The sequence below is a fragment of the Blennius ocellaris genome (assembly GCF_963422515.1).
Source record: "Blennius ocellaris genome assembly, chromosome: 14".
Classification (NCBI taxonomy): Eukaryota; Metazoa; Chordata; class Actinopteri; order Blenniiformes; family Blenniidae; genus Blennius; species Blennius ocellaris.
The window spans coordinates 13,900,344-13,918,520 of NC_137663.1; the positions used below are offsets into that span (position 1 = coordinate 13,900,344).

The window sequence follows — 18,177 nt, forward strand, 5'->3', positions numbered from 1 at the left end:
ATAGTATTTTCAAATAGGGCAACTTGTATTCATAATAAATCCATTCATTAAAAAGTATATCCAGACTCTTTATTAGTCTGTATACAAGACATCGGGTCCATATTTCTGTGTAGTTCTTCGGCAAAATTGTTGAAATAATCTCTCTATTTGTGAATTAAATCACTTTCCAGCATCAGGGTATAGCTTGATCAAGACCAAGAAGCCACAAAACTACTCTTTTATTGATTAATACAGTAGCTAGGCATTGGGGCAAATACACACAGTAGCTGTAGTAATATTGCACAAACCATTGCAATTTCAATTTCGCTCAAATACAACATAACAGTGGCAGCCAGCAGCCATCTGAGCAGCTCTGTTAGGAAGCTGTTTGGCACAGTTCTACTTTGAGCTGAATAGTAAAGTGAGCCGTTAAGTGGAAACACTGAACTGCTGCTGGCACTACGGCAATAAAATAAACGCATCCATTCAATAGATGTCAAGACATTTAATTAAAACCCCAAAACAACTTCGACCTAATGGTAGGGCTGAAGGCAAAATCAGCAGAGATTGCAACAGCCAGTGAGAGTCATTCTCCATGCACAATGAATGTGTGAACCAAATGATTGCGTCTCTTCATCTCTGTCTGGATTTGCCCAAAACATCCCCACAAAGCCACAAATCTTCACTAAACACATTTTTGTCTGAGAACTGTGTCATAATAACTGCAACATCAATGAGCTTCAGGACTTTCATCAATTATTTTGCACAACATCCAAGCCTGCAACTCAAATATGATTAAACTTGTTGCATTACTTGTTGCATTACTTCAAAAAAAACTTTTTTGAAGTAATGCAACAAGTGTAATCATATTTGAGTTGCAGGCTTGGATGTTGTGCAAAATAATTGATAAAACACGGGAAAAAGTATATATATAAACAAATAAATAAATGAAAACAGTACATGCCAACAGTGTTGCCTGGCTTGTTTCCCCTTGTTTTCTTTACACTTTGTTCTCCAAACATTTGTTTTGAAGGCACCATCTGGTGATTGAAACCAAGCCCTTAGCAGAACTCTGTCTCTGGAAAACAAAGACTGTTATCAATGTTAATAAAGCACATTGTCCTGTGGAAGACGGCACGAAGAAGAGGGTTGTATGAGGCTGCGGTTACTGGCTCTCATAAAGAGCGGTTATCACATGAAGTAGCTGTGGCCAGTTTGTCAGAACATTATTCCTCCACTTTCCCATTGCTGTCCTCATTCTAACAACGCCATCCTTCACTGGGATAAGTAAGTGCTTAGGAGTATTGAAAGAGTGGAAAACACTGTAATGTAAGTATGGATCCAGTGAAGCAATGCCCTCGAGTCAGGTCAGTAATATAATGGGCCAAGGCTTTTCAATTCGGAGATCCATGTACTGTACTCCATACAATCAAGGCCATTGATTTTCCTCATGGTGTATTGCACTTGTCCAGGCCATGTCCTCACGAGCTGTGGGGTTTACGCCAGTATTCAAAAATGCATGTATCGGACAGTGTGCCTGTCTGGCTGACCTCACAGCCAAAGCTGCCTGTCTCCCGGTCATCACACCAGGCCTCTGGAACACATCACCCCGCTTTGAGGCTGACACTGGGCCACTCTAATCTCTTACTGCTGCTGTGCTTGAGGGCATCTGCTGCAGCCGTGTCCAATGCAGAAGAGTTGAACAAGAGAACGGTGCTGGCCTCAATGTGTCACCACGGGCACTGACAGTATTGATGACATATGAATCCGCCGGATCTGTTGGGGAGCTGGACCATGCAGTCGCCACTAGTTTCCCATGCTGGGGATGAGCGGGATTACATTGGCACCTCCGATGGTTCTCCGTATGCACAAAATGAATCGAAGTGTGGGGTTTAAACCTGTTGAAGGCATTCACACAAAGGATATTGATTCAGGCCCTGTCCACATGGCAATGCCGTTTCATGAAACCGCATCATTTTCGGCTGATCATCCACACGGCAGGGCGTTTCAGGCCCCTTGAAAACTGGATTGTTTTTAGAACGGGTTCCAGGGTGGAGAAATTTGACGTATGGCTGGACAAGACACGCATTACCTGAAAACGATGTCATCGCCTCACCTCTCGAACCAATAACCTTGTGACTCTCTCCGCAATGTCACTTAAAAACAACAGCAATGGCAGACTACATGCTCCAGATCCTGCTGCAGAAGCGACTGATGCTATTTCATTTAATAAGGTGATACATTAGATTTGTCAATTTCTCAATTTTTGCACGCTCTGGGTCTTCTCTGTTCTTGGTCTAATTTTGTGGCAGAGTTTTAGTGCCACATATAGGCCTGGCATATGTACTACAAGATTTTTTTTGTAGTTTTTATGGTGTCCAGTGGACACAGATATTTCCTGAACTGGTGCCTTGTGAATGGGAAGCATTTTAAGGAGGATGAGTACTTCAGTCAGTGGGGTGAGGATTTAGAACAAACTCAGTCAAGACTTGAAACAATGTCGAAGCATGAGACTGTTTAAATAAAGGCTCAAACCTAAAATATTAACCGAGTACAGGGATGAAAAACGGTGAAGAAACTGTAGGGTGTCTCTTGCACTGCACATGGGATTATACACGGGTGTAGATATAATTTTATATATAGGTTTTTGGTGTTTACAGGCATATTGGGAAGGGGAGCCCTGTGTGAATGAATGTAGATGAATGAAAAGTTGACATTTTGTATTTATATATGTGAGTGCGTATATATATGTGATAATTATGTATATGTTTGAATATTGTATATGTGTATACATACATATATGTATATATAAGTATTCTGTTAGATACAATTCTTACTGTTATATTTACATATATAATACTTTTTTAATACAGAAAGATAATTATAATATATAAATATTAATTATTTGGATAGGTTTTCTTGTTCCTACCCCTTTTCAGGCATACTAATCAGTTATATGAGATATGCATGTGTGTATGTATATAGGTGTGTATGAATGTATGTTAATAAATGTGTGGGTCTAACTATATTTTCATAAGATACTGTTTATTTTATTTATTAACGTCATACAATGTACATATTTTTTTGGATGTGTGACAAATGCGCAAAATGCATTAACTGTAACATGCCTGAAATCAATTAATTAAAAAAATGGACGACAGAGAGAAAACTATATCGTTTTGGCTCATGTGGATAGGGCTTCATTCTATACATGCTGTATTTGTAATTGAAAAACAGTTGTTTGATGATTAGTCATATTAAGTGTTGAACATTCGATTGAGTAAAAGCTGATTTTAAAAAAAAAAGTGTATCAAGTAGAAAAGGTGGAATCTTTTTTCTTTTTTTTTCTGTTTGATTATTGCACTTCCGAAAAGTCACAGTGGGCTTATTAGACTTCCCCGGCCAACCTGATGCTGTGTGCGCACTCAGAGCACCTCTGAGTATTGTGTTGAGATCAAAGCCAGATTCTGGGAGGTCACGTTGGGAATAGACTGGAGAAAATTAGACAAATCTTTGTTTGCACGCACACCTCTCTATAGACCAGTGATGAAGAGAGAATTGTCCAAGCAGGAAACGAGGGAAGAGAATTGGAGAGACACTTTACAGCCCAGTCTGAATCACGTTTTTTTTTTTTTTTTTTTTTTTTTTTTCGTGAAAGCGCGTCTCCCCGCGTCCCGGCTCTGTGGATTTCTCCACATCCTGATGCGCGTCTGACTTGAGGGCATCTCTCATATTTGCCACAGTGCTGCCTCGCCAAGCACAGCGGCTGCGGCGTATTTCAGAGCAAGGCAGGGGAATCAGAAATGGTTAGGGAAGACAGTTTGTTTCTCCGTTTGCTCAGAGAATAGCAAATTGAATCAAAATAATTCCCGAGGCGGTACAATGGTTTGACATTTTAGAGAGGAATTGCCTTCTATTTCTCCCCCAACGTGGGCGCGTGCAGAGTTGGATATGCCAACCAGCAAGCAAAGGACACTAAGAAGATGAAGATTTGAAGTATGAGGGACGAGGATCGTTTTGTTTGTTTTGTTTTTAGATTTTTCTGTCTGAACGACAAGTAATTTACATTCTTCACCAGAGAGGAGGCGTGGCACAGTCGCGTGTCCGAGCTTTTGGTGGCACATGGATGGATGGATGACTTTTGCAAGAAGATCTTGGGGGAGCCGAGAGTCGGTGTAACTTTATATGTGTATTTCACACGTCATTACGACTGATTGATGACTCATTGCATCGCCTTTAAGTAGCGGACTTTACGCGCTCTTGTGGAAGTCGTGGAGGGTGCGCTCCATGATACATCCAGGACGCACCGGTACCGACGGTACCTGCGGGACATAATACACAGCTGGGACTTGGAAGCAGCTTCGGCTGTGGGCCAGTGATGCCGGACGCGTTAGCACTCATAAAGAACCGGACAGAGCCGAGGTTGGGGCAGCTGGAGCGCACCCTGGCCACTGAGGGGAGCGCACGCCCCGCCTGGGTCATAGCAATCCTGGCCAGTGTTTTGATCTTCACCACGGTGGTGGATGTGCTGGGAAACCTGCTGGTGATCATCTCAGTGTTCAGGAATCGCAAGCTGAGAAACTCTGGTAAGAGCGCTCCTTGACAGTGGGTCGATTTTCTGCAAATTTCCAGTAAAGGTTGAATGAACACAGGCATGATATTATTTTAGGGAAAGAAGGACTGCCGCTCATCTCCACTTCCATACTATTTGAGTTTGAATGTAGTGCAGATCAAGCTTGGAAGTGAATTACTTTGTTTAACTGTACACTTCCCTCTCTGGGGTGAGGGTGCGCTTTTATCACTTTGCTCCATAATGTCACTAGCAAAATGTAGTGGATTTATTCACACCGTGTGTGTTTTATCACAGCTTCAAAACTAAAAGTATTGAGCTACTACTTCTCACATCATAAAATAGTATTTTTCCCCCCAGCTATTGTCTGTAATTATCACGGTGTCTACCTGAACATTTTGCTTGGGAAAAAAATTCTAATTAACTATAACATATGTACTGATTGGCAACATCGTCTAAACCACCATAGAGTTTGGCTGTGAGGCATGAAGACAAGACATATCTGTGGACACAGTGATTTTACTTTCCAGTTGGGAAATAGTAAGGCTCTGCTGGCCACATATGTCTTCACAACTCTATAGTAGCTACAATGTTTGACTCAAACCGGTACTTGAGCTTGATTTGTGTCTTGTCACTCTCTTATACACGAAGTCAGACTTTCAGTGAAGGAGGTGGTTGGTATTGGCACAGGTGAGTTCATATAAAAATAGTACAATGGTGGTGGTGAACATAGTCTGAGGCGAATGTGTGAAGTTTCGCAGCCACTATCATACAGTGAAAGGTCATCTACAATCAAAAAGCACAAGAGTGCTCTTTCACCCAGCCCTCAGTGTAAGGTGAAAAAAAAGAGATAAAAATCATTTCAATGCTTTCCAAGAATCTCACCGAATCATGCACTTTAATTCATTGTCTTGGAGTTCACCCTCTAATTGTGGCCATCTCTATTATTGCATAGTTGAGTAAAGCTGATGGAATCAGTTTATATACAAGTCAGCATTTCACCCAGACAGTTGGCAAAAAATGCTTCAAAACAAACAAGTGACATAAAAAATATGGATATTTTATGCAGTTTTGTCTGCCGCACTGTGCTGACTGTCTATTTTGTGCATTATCAGGTAACAATTAGCGCAGAAAGCGTGCATTTATTTGCATATTCCATAAATCAGCAAGTCTCTTTTTCTGCAGGTACTATGTAACCAGGAATTACGTTTCCCTTTGGGTTTGTCAGAGCTGCAACCTTTCATTGAAGGATGTGATAAAGATGTCCTTGTGTTTGTTTGAATTGGAGAAAAAAAAATATTTTGAGGGGGGTGGGAGGCATATTTTTCTTTCAGTCAGATGGACACTGATCACTCGAGCATTTGAATGCATCCCTTTCTTCAGACTCCCACATTCTGCACTCAAGCATGTTTTTTTGTAAATTAAGGCTTAGGTAAGGTTCATCTTATTCATAGCTCTGAATTGCCCTGAACCAAGGCCATTTATTGATTGGAGGTCTTAAAAAATGGAATTCAAAAAGTTAAGGAACAAAATAATTCTAAATTTACAGGGCCAATTTGTAATGTGTGATTTTATTTGACTATCATGACCCTCACATATTTTTTTTTAATGACTACTATGCACAGTGAGAGATTTTGAAAAGCTGCATTCACAGGGATTAAAGTAATCCAACTTGAAGTCTTCACACTTCTTGAGTGAATGAGAAGGAGGTTGTGGCTTGTTGGTTGTTGTAACCAATGGCACATTTAACGTCATTATCCATGGCATTTGTCACTTTTACTCATGCAATTCTTAGACAAATGTAAACGTGTGTGATCTTCAGTGAAGGATCAGGAGATATACAGTATGTACTGGTACATGCAGATAAGTGGCTCAGGTGAAAATAAATGGCAGTATTTTCTGTCCTACATAAATGTCAATGTCAATCAAATTCTTGAAGGGGGCGTGCTTGTGGGCATTATGTCGGAAGAAAATGTTGATTTAGCTCGCAAACTAATGCATTTCTTACTTAAAACCACCCAACAGTCAAAAATATAGTGTGATTTAAGCTGGACAACTCAGATGTAATGGGTTAATATTTCTAGTTATAAAGTCAGCAAAGATCACAATCTGCCACACTTTATTAAGTACAAATGTTCAATTGGATGTGAAAAGAAAAATCTGCAATAAATTCTGCTTTACAAAGATGATCACATTCAGTTTTTCTTGAGAATGTCAGAAGTATGTTTTTTTTTAAACTCTATGTTCCTTCTTCTTCTATGTTCAGTTATGCTGCATACTTTCAAGATTAGGTCTTACTTTTTAGAACTTCTCATGCTAATAGAGTGACCCAGACTTTAGAAATACCTCCCCGCAGCGTCTCAACAGCAGGTTGGACTGGGCAGATTATCCAGTCCACACAGGGTTAACAGAGACAGGTAGTCACCCACACATATTTTCACACTAACAGTCAATTTACAGTCACCAATTAACCTACCGTGCATGTGTTTGGATTGTGGGTGGAAGCGAGAGTACCTGGAGAAAACCCACGCATGCACACAGAGTGCATGCAACCTCAACACAAAAAGGCTTTTGTTGGCCTGTAGGCTCAAACCAGAAACCCTCTTCCTGTGAGAGGACACTGTACCATGTCCCACCCACAAGACAAACTAAAAAGGTCGACTTATTCGTATTTATAGAGGTAACCCTAAACTGAATATTAAAACCTTTGTAAAGGCTTTTTACAAAATGTATGGCAAGCGGTTGGGTAGTTTACAAGTGTGCTTAATAACATGGTCGTTGTTAGTATGTTTGACAATATTGTATGTATTTATTTATTTTTATGCTCACAGTTGTACTTCTGCTTTAAAGCCGATCCCTCTTAACTCAAGCTTCCCACTCGGCAGTTCAGAAAGCATGCTGAACCCACATCCGTGAACTCAAAGGATGGCTACTGTATACTGAACAACCTACTCAACTGTTAAGATGGGAAAACACCTGACTTAGTATTTCATCAGTCACAGTGGGAGCAGAGCGCAGCATATGATTACTCTCTACAGGTGTTATCGCTTCCAAGAAATCCCTGCTGTCATAGTGGATGAAGTAAAATGACCATTCAGTATATTATTGTAACAGGCACTCGCTCTGTTTTATTCTCGCCGATCCACACTGTTTATATATGCAGTGTAAACTACGCTTCAGAGACATTATAATTCTAGATATTTGTGAATCTCATGAGTCAGAACGCAGAGATAGGTTCATGCAAATTGCTCTGGGATTGAAGAGGGGGAGCACATTACCTTTTTTTGTTCTCACTTTCCAGATGCCTCTGTGTTTGATTTTAAGGGCTTATTCTCTGTCATCATGTGCCATTGTATATCAGCAAGCGTGCATCACAAACACACAATCCACCAGCATGCTTCCACACGATCCATTAGAGCCATTTGCTTCAAAATCTTTTATCTTTTACATTTTAACAAGAAAAGTTCTGATTCCAACAAAGGCAGTTTTACAGACTGGTTTGAGGAATAGGAAAAAAAACACATATTGAAGAAAATACAGAACAAAATACAGTGAGTCTACAAATGCGACTATGATATTTTGCCTTCTTGTACTGCCTTGTACATTTGTGTGGGGCAGAGGCTTTGGTCCCCTGAGATTTGTCTTTGAAGGTGCTTAGGTGTTGCAAACCTTCAAAGGGAGTTAGACAGGATCACACATTACTGAGACTCTCTTCAAAGAGACTTTATTTACATCATAACCCACCCCCTTCCCCTAACTCCCACCCACACCCCCAATTCCTTCTCCAGCTACTTTTCTCTAAAGCCCTCTGCTTGTACAGAATAATGCCTAAAATATTCCGTAGTTAAGACTGAGCACCCCCCAAAAAAGTCTCTACCCTGTACAGAGTTTCACAAGAAGTTGCTCACCGCCTGCCTCTATCCAAGGTGCTGAAGTCCCAAAAACCTTTTTCGTGTGTCAGCCTCTATGGTGCTGAACACTCAAATCTGAGTTATTTATCGGTGTGTGCTTGTTTTCTTATCATATTTAGTTACATCACAAATGCTGTTACATTACAAAGTTAGTTCATAACCAAGTCCAACATAAAATAGAAATGTTTCCTGCTTTGCTCTTCTGGGGTAACACAAGGATCCAAATAACAACTACCGAATGGATGAAAAATCAAATGCTATTTTAAACAGAAGCCATTTCACCCTCTGCACACAATAACTCATCCAACCTCAACCTTTTCATTGGATCCATTCATTCATCTTTTTTTCAAGCCTTTATGTGGCATATGAAGCTATTAAAGCCTGGAAAATCACAAGACTACCTTCTTAGCTCCAACTCATCCAATACATGGGGCTCTTGATCACAGTCTACGATTGCTTTCGTTGAATTTGATTTTGTTTTAGTACCTGCACAGCAGGACTGCACTTGGTCAAAAATGTCAACGATAGTCGTACATAGTCAGCGCCTGAATATTGCCATAGCAATGGCTCCATTACATCTTGTATAGCACCTTAACCTTTTGGGTTTAGTTTCTGTTGTCTCAGACAAGTCTCAGACAAGTTTCATCTTTCCGAACCTCCGGCCATCACTGAAGAACAGAAAATAATTCTCCACAGATGTGTTGTGTTTCTTTGGAATTTCCTCGACCAGCTCGAGAAGCCATTATTACTCGCACCGCACTCCAGCTTGTTTGTTGTTTGTAGTTGGATACGAGGCACATGTGGCTTTGACATTAATCAATGATTAGTTAGTGAATTAGCATGACACACTGACTCCATTGGTGAGAATATTTTATCACTCAAAGATGAAAGCTGTGTCGATATTGATATGGTGATTTGGGTGTAAAGGAAAAGCTATATGATCAAAAACAGAGCAGATGCACAGATGTTTTAAAGAACAGATGTCATACACATTTTTGTATTTATGCAACATACACACAGTCAGGTAGTGGTTAGCACTTACACCTCAATGTGAGAATATCCCCACTGGCATTTGGGGCATGGGGTCCTTTCTGTGTGAGGTTTGAATTATCTAACGGTGTGTTCATATGTTGAAGTCATATGCAGTCTCATCTCAGAGAGCGCAGCAGTCGGTCAGTGCTGCCTGACTTAATTTTGCCGTACAAGTTACAATGCCAAGTGATTCTTTTATTCTCCTAAATCCATAAGTTTAACTTGATGCAGTATGATCAATCTAAACTGCATTTTCACTAACCTCTTACACCATGCAAGACACTTTGGATGAAGTAAAATTCAAAGGCCCATGTTCAACAAGTAATTCATTGCTCATAAAGCAGCATATGAAGGGATGATGGATGAATATTTGTAAAGATGAAATGAAAGCATTGTTGGTATGACCATGGTCAGAAGCACTGCTATTATGTAATGCAAAACATAAAGATTGAAGTGTGCTAGTATTAGAAAGAGAAGTGGCAATAACAGATGATAGTATAAATGCAAATTTGTAGATTGAATGAAAAGAAAAAGCATTAAGTATTGAGTGCATTTGCATGTCCTAGGTGACTATGATTTCAAATGTAATGCAACAACAACACAAAAGGTTTTAAAGAGGGGAAACAAAGCACCATTTATGACGTGCCTACATATGTGTCTGACCCCAGTGTTTCAAAGAAGACATAGGAACAACACTGTTAAAGCTAAATGCGGCTGAAAGGAATAATCAGAGAATATCACATTTGTATTCGGATTTACCAGATACTCACAATATCCATCCTTAGGAAGAAAGTGCCATCAAAAGTCAAAATGGACATACAACATGTTGAAAGTCTATATATATATATATATTGACATATATCTATACCAACAGATAAAACAAAGTCGCAGTGGGATTTACAGTACTACAGACATTGAATATGAATGTTTTAGCGTTGAGAGGAAAGAGGACAGAAAACACACCACATTTGGAGTTGATGAACTCGGAAGAACAGACGCCTGGATGATGCTCTATATGCAAGTGAGAACAGCAGAGATTCTGATCCAGGGACATTGCAACGCTGCTGGGACGAGACTGCACCTCAGTCCAACTGTACAACTCCTCATTGATGCAAAACCTCGAGTTGAAGCCTGCTGACAGCCTTTTGTACTATTTTGTGTGTGTGTGTGTGTGTGTGTGTGTGTGTGTGTGTGTGTGTGTGTGTGTGTGTGTGTGTGTGTGTGTGTGTGTGTGTGTGTGTGTGTGTGTGTGTGTGTGTGTTGGGGCGGGGGTCGTTTCAGCAGATTTAATGAGATTAGAACTGAGCTATGAGTCATTGATACCACATAATTCCAACCATGCTTCTTTTTCACCTGCCGTGTCTAAGTTAGGGCCACATAGACTAAAGATGAAACCGAGGCAGAAAGCATTGTGCATCCTGACCAGATGGGCAATTATTTTCATTATACCAAACTATAATATATTAGTGAGATTTTTATGAATAATTTATGTATAATATCAGCTTTGTTCAATTTGTTAGTTACACTGTCCTTTACCAGGACAACTGCAGTAAATGTATGTATGTGTGTGTGTATATATATATATATATATATATGTATATATATATATGTGTGTGTGTGTGTGTGTGTGTGTGTGTGTGTGTGTGTGTGTGTGTGTGTGTGTGTGTGTGTGTGTGTGTGTATTTATCTCTATCTCTATAGAGAGAGATAGAGATAAATACACTTTTAAGATTGCAGATACATGTGGTCAGTTTGATTTATGGTCATGCCAACCTTTCCTTACAACTCCTTTTTATTGTCATTCAAAACAGCTGGTATTTATGGTTACGACTGCCTATAACTGTTTCTGAAGGTGCTTGTAGGTATTGTGAGAAATTTACAAGAGTAAACCAGAAGAACATGAGAGACAAGCGAGACAACGGAGTGGACTTGTGTTGAGTTGATAATGGACAAGCTCAGCTTTTTAGTTTTACATTTCACATCTTTGCATTTTAGGCATTCAGCCGACACATTAATCCAGAGTCTCTGCCAGTGAATAAGTATGGGGGATTTCTGTGTCTTGCTCAAAGACATTTTGACAGGACATATAGCTTTTGGCAGACTATTTCATACAAACTCTCTGAATATTAACACCATCACTGCTGCCCTGTCTATACTGATAAATGTTGCTTCATGTACATTACCCCTCAGCATGAGCAGGAAGCCATTACCAACTATGACATGAAGTGATTTCAGAAGAATAATAAAGAGTGACAAGAATGTAAATATCAATTCAAATTATACTAATATGTGAGAACAACAACAACAACAACAACAATATAATCAATTAGAAAAAGTCCTTTTAGATTTTGATTTGCCCAATGATGCAGACATTAAGTTGTCTTTAGCAGTGTATCGCAGAGTGACTGTAAAGCCACTTGAGGGGTATTATTCCCACTCCACACATCTCACGCAGCGTACAAATTGCTGAAACTAAGATTTTAGCCGGGTAAAAATCCCCTAAGCCTGTTCCTGCCACTTCTCCTCACCTCTTCAGTTCAGAATGGATTTTAATATTCTGCTCATCACTTTTAAACCACAGTTCTGCCCTTCTTTTCCACTCTGACCCCAGTAGGCATCCTCAGATCCTTGGCTCATTCTGGTTTCAACTATAATTCACGCCTCTAACCAAGGTTTTCTTGCCATGGGGGCACTCAGTGTTGGATTTCAATTCATTAGAATCAAAGCAGGAGGTAGGCAAGCTGTACAGGTTGTCAGATAAATTCAGATGTACCTTATTTGACAACAGCTCTCAAAACTTTGAGGTGCACAGTGAAGTCGGAAAAAAAAAGTTCACCAGACCAGACGGCTGAAAGCAGGATCATAACAAGCACCTGATGACCCTATTGGAACCTTTTTATGTGCAAAACAGAGGAGATGGAGAAAAGCACGTGGAGAGTGAGAGTTCACAGAGCAGATGAAATGGAAATAGGGGAATGTTAAGCTCTAGCTCAAAAAGAAAGAATGGGGGGGGGGGGGGGGGGATTAGACGCAGGGGCTTTGTTGCTAGTTTGATTTGAATTAATCCATTTTTATTTGATACTGAATCATTTGGAATTGCGCATGAACATTGCATTTGACATCCCATTATACATCCCATTGTGACAAATATTAGCCACTCAGTCTAGATTCATTATGTATTTCCATGTAGAATCCATAGGGGAGCTGAGTTACCACTGATCTATAATGCATGTGAGAAGACTGTCTGTTGGGCTTTGGGGGGGGGTTTCTGTATGTGTTAGGCTTTGCCATATAATTCTTTAATCATCTGGCTTCACTGTTTTTTTCTGCTTTTTTTGTCTTACTCAGTGAGTATTTAGGCAGAAGTGAAGGTTGGACATGACTGTTGGGGATGTTTTCAGCAGCATTAAGTGCTTGGGGAGTCCTCTTCTGCCTGAGCTGTGCCCAGGCACTGTCCCGTGTCTTTTTGGTGAGGCAAGACTTCTGTAATTCCCTTGAACATAGACAGCTGGATAAAGGAAAAAGGAGGAATGAAGAGAAAGAGAGAGATAGAGAGAGAGAGAGAGAGAGAGAGAGATGGGGTGGGGTGGTGTGGGGTGGTGTGGGGGTGGAGGGTATATAATCAGAAGGAATGGTTCAGAATCAGCTCAAAAACAGAAAACAATGATAAGGACACAGTCTATTACACACAGAAAGACATCCCCAACATTTAGATAAGGGAATACCAATGCTGAAATCCCTTACCATGACAAGTAGAGAGTGATGCAGCGTTGAAGACGCACAGCCAAGACAATGTAAGACTTACTGTCATGTGTCATCAGAGTCACCCAGTCGTTATCGGTACTTTTGTGACCAGATGGGGGATGATTCAGTAGCACAAGTTTGCACATACGCATGCACGCACAGCAACTGACAGAGTGATTTGCTTTAATCTTACGATGAAAGTGATAGATTGACCCATCAGTAATTTTATTCCTGCGTTCCAGATCCAATCCTGTAATTCCTGTTGTATCCCACCCATATCCATAATACATGCATCGTGATAATTTGAAGTGCGTTACGTAATAGTTTCTGAAAACCCTTAGGCAGCAGTGGGTGAAGAGGTGGAAGAAGCAAGGATTTGCTGCAAGAGAAGGAGGAGAAAAAGAATTAAATGGGGAGGGAGGTGAAATAGAGAAGATATGAAAAATCAGAGGCAATCTTCAATGAGAGAATGAGAATGGAATGAGAGGGGGAGGGAGGTGTCACAGAGTTGTGCTGAATGGCTTCCATGCAGACGACTCCGTAAACAAGGCAGACAGTCAGACTGTTTGTTTCAGGCAGACACAGCAAGAGACAGAGAAGCGGGATGGAAGTCACTCCATAATCCACTCTTGGATGCAACCCTATAGATATGCAAATGAAGATGATGAATGTACATAAAGGCTTAGAGGCCAAATGTGAGTTACGCCCAAGCAACTAATTAATCCCCCTGCAGCCAATCCTGAATCTCTAAACAAACAAATATACCTTTGCAGATGCATTAAAAATCAGCATTGTGCCCTTTGCACAGGAAGATGTTTATTAGTAATTGGTTTAAAGAATTTCATGGTGAAGACTAGTGTTTATGTCTGAGGTATGCAGACAAGGATCGACCCTAAATCAAATTGTGAAGTGTGGTGAGTGAATATAAGCATAGCTGAAAAACAGGCAATCGTTTGCTAAACCACACAACATAAATATACACACAAAACTTAATGAATATCCCATTTTCATTGTTTTTCTCTTACCTCACAGGAAGAATATCCCTGTTTTGATTAGGACTTGAGAGTCTGATTTATTTACTTTTTAACATAAAGTTTGGATGTCCAAGCTAGGAGTGCAGCTGCTGAAGTTAATTGGTTGTTCTAAATTGCCTGGAGGTGTGAGGGTGGGACCAGCTTGAACCCGCCTCAGCCCTAAGTTGGACAATGTTGTTGTTATTATTAAGACAATGATAAAGCCACAGGGAGTTCTCTGCTTGCACTCTGCAACAGTTACATACAGTACTTAAGCCTAATAGCAGGTAGAGCTCAACTGCCACAATACAAGTTTGATCACTTAAAAAAGCTGATAACATGAAGTTGGAATCATCAAGTAGTTACAACAAAATGGTAAAGCTTTTTCTTTTTTCAAGCTAAATGCTTACAGAAAACTGAATCAGCAAAAGATTAGGGGCGTCAGCTTGATGTGTTGTGCCCCAGCCCTGCTCAAATCATTCCTATGTAGTCTGGTGTCATGTTGGTATTCATGACACTGAGTACTTTGCTTCAAAGAAAATAAAAAAAAGTAAAAAGTAAAAAGTGAAAAGTGTTTTGCTTTCACTCAACTAGCTTTATATTTGTTAAACCCTTAAATCAGAGTGCAGTTGTTCAGATGCATGTCATTGCAGACTGGTATATAATTAATCTGTTCCAAAGAGAAATGTTTATAAAGAGAACTGAATCTGTTTCTGATTGATTCAAATACCCTGAATTGAATACTTAATCAAAATGTATTGATTTTTGAGTCTTGCATAGTCTAGTCTTTCAAGCGTAGCTGAAGATGTTCAAGACTCCAGAGGGAAAATGTGAACTTTTTTTCATACATAAATCAATTTGGCTATAGTTAAACCTTTTAAAGAGTTCTAAAGCTTTTTTTCTTTTTGAGAAGCTAAAAGGGTGTTAACAAAGACAGCAAATGATATTAACATAATTGTCAATGTCATTGCTCATTAAGACGTGTTTAATAAAGAGACATATTTGGTGCTGCTCTTAGTACATTTTACTAAAATCACAACAGGGTGAGTTACAAGTGAGTGAGTTGTGGGGGTATTTGAAAGTGAAAACATTTTTTAAACACACACACAAAAACAAACAAACAAACAAACACAAAAACAATCAAAGTGACTTTTCTCTCCTGGGAGTGCTACATGTCCTTGGGTTTATGTTCGACTATTTCACCGCTCACGATCAGAGCATGTTTGCAGCCCTGGTATAACTTGGCAGCCAGGACAGACGGTTTGAGGACTGAAATGCTGGGCATCCAAAATGCCAAGTTTTCTGATCAAACACAGAAATGCCCAGAGAAATTAAAGCCCTTCAAAGGCTGCACTCGGTCAACTGGACGTAATTCTGTAAGTAATCATGTGGAAAGACAAAGGCGTTATTTTACATAATGAAAGAGCTTTTGCCTAAAAGACCATCTTTGGTGGTTTCATATTCAATAATGCCAATAGTCATTTCTCCCTGTGTGCAGCCCGGCTTTAAACCGACTTTTATTTTCTCAGTGTTCACTGTTATAATGATGAGCTAAGACAGCTTTCTGATTTAATCATCTGCTTTGCCTTACAGTTCAGTGTGCACTTCAAAGGTCAATCTCCTAGGACTAACCAGACTTAATGTCTGTCTGCTGCACTCAGTAGAAAAGCCAGTATGCAACAGAATAACAGCATGCAACTTCACCAAATCATTGGTTCAGTGTTATATTCAGAATCTACTGTTCAGAGAGAGAACATTTTTGACCCAGAAAAAGTCAGCATTATAAGTGTTACACTATATGATATTGCTTCCAATTGAGAAGAATTCACACTTCTCGCTGCTTCTTTCTTAGATTTCCTAACTCGAAGCTGAACTATTGCTAATATACCTGACTCCGTGTCTAAAGTTTGAAGGTATCTTCTGTTGAACATCACTGCCTGGTAGGTTAGGCAGCGTGTGCCGCTAGACTGAACACAGCGGCATTTTTAATGTGAAGGAATAGAGGGCAAAACGGACTAGGGCCAGTGTTGTGCATCCTAAATGTGTGGAGGGGGAACGAAGGGTTTGGTTTGCCTGGGGCAAAGCATCCACACAGTGCATCAGGAATGTGAATTGTCCTGATCTGAGTTCATCTCTGCACTCAAACAAAAGCTTCCATACAGATGACAACAAATGAACTCAATCTTTTGTGAGCCTGCGATATGCACAGTTTCTCATATGTTATGTGCTGTACAAAATATTCTCAAAGATTTCATCTGGGTTGAGATGCAACTTTGGCTGGATTAGCAGCTTTGCAAAAGATAAACATTTGGCAGCAACATCTCCATGTCCTGAGCCTGTGCCAATGTGACCAACATCTTTATAGTTTACTTTTCAACTCTGCAGATCGGCAGACGTTCTTTTAGTCTTAAACAAGTCAATAGAGTTACTTACTGAAACTTTATGCATCCGCAAGACATGTGATGTGAAACTGTGTAAAATGTCAACAGTACTGTCCCACGATAAACATGAAAACTTTTCATTATGTTTCCTCCAATGATGGTAATCACCACATCATCATGGATATACCGCACAGGCAGCCAATCAGTGCGTAAATGAACCATCTGGCATTTTTTGGGGGCTCAGCCATATGAACATAAGCAAAATCCATATATATATAATTACTGTACTTGGTGTGTTTTAAACATGACAGTGGGCACAGACATGTCAACCAGAAAGTGCTCACAGACCCATCAATGTGTTGTGATTTGCAAGTGAATGCACTTATTGAACCAGACTGAGCGTCTTATCCCTGCTCATATCCAACTCGGTCGAGAAAGTCTGCTAATTCTTCTGGCAAACATCCACCTCCCAACACTGAAAGTGAGTCGCAGCTCAGGAGCCTACCGTTCTGTTTGAAAACACATCAATTGCAACAACAAGAAGCCAGGCACACACGTACTATATGTGGCACCCCTGCATGTTGAAGAGACGTGGAGTTTAATTACAGGTGATAGAAAAACAAATTTGTATCTGTAATGTGGCAGTAGAACGTATTGATATTTCAAAGAATTAGTTTTGGGCTGTGTTTACTCCCCTGCACTCACACTTTAAGTCACAATTAGTGGCAGAGAAGCATTACTAATGTGGCATGGATGAAAGAAACAAACTCAAAGTCACTTGACAATGAACTGGAAAAAATGACATGAACCATTCATGGTGTCTAATCAAAATTTGATGCCTGAAGAAGATGAAGTGGTGGGAATAAGAAACAGGAATGTGATTAGTAGATAATTTCATTACTGATTGTACTCGCCAGTATATCTAGTGGAAAATATTACACCTTTTAGGCTGTGAGAAGCAAAGTGGTTTTTTGGGGGGGTTTTTTTAGAGACGTGATGCTGACATGATTTCAAGGGATGTTGTCAAGGAAGGTGTAAATCTTTATTAAAACCTATTATATTTTCTACAATGGTTCCATATATTCGTCAAGTTGTTTGTGATGTCCACATGTTCAGTGAGCCTGAAGCAGAACTGAACAATGAGGTTGATTCTCGTGCGACAAAAATAGAGGAAGATTGTTTTTCTATCAATTTTACAAGAAACATCCTCTGTATGTGTGTTTTATATATATATATATATATATATATTTTGCATTCTCACTATAATTCCACATATATGCATCATTCTCTTGACATCATACTGCATGCATCATACTTAAAATGACAAATCGTTTTCATTGTATAGACAGAGCAACTTTATTGTCCCATGGTGAGATGTTTGTATTCGTGATCTGTGCGTGTTCATGCCTCACAGGAAAAGGAAAACTAAGATACCCCACATGGTAAACAAATGAAACACTGACATATACTTATATATGGTCCGCCTCCTATAGATGTACAAGAACACTCTCGCATCTACTTTATGTGTGCCATTTTATTCAGGGCTG

At 39.8% G+C, this 18,177-nt stretch overlaps 1 protein-coding gene across 1 annotated transcript in view; it reads left to right on the forward strand.

The window, feature by feature from the left end:
* Nucleotides 1-4,357: 4,357 nt before the first annotated feature.
* mtnr1bb (melatonin receptor 1Bb) overlaps nucleotides 4,358-18,177 on the forward strand; it is a gene marked incomplete at both ends in the record, with an annotated part of 35,870 nt that continues 22,050 nt past the window's right edge. Inside the window, one exon of the mRNA XM_080508926.1 lies at nucleotides 4,358-4,565. Within this exon, the coding sequence (XP_080365052.1) occupies nucleotides 4,358-4,565 (208 nt within the window). The remainder of the gene's footprint in view (nucleotides 4,566-18,177) is intronic.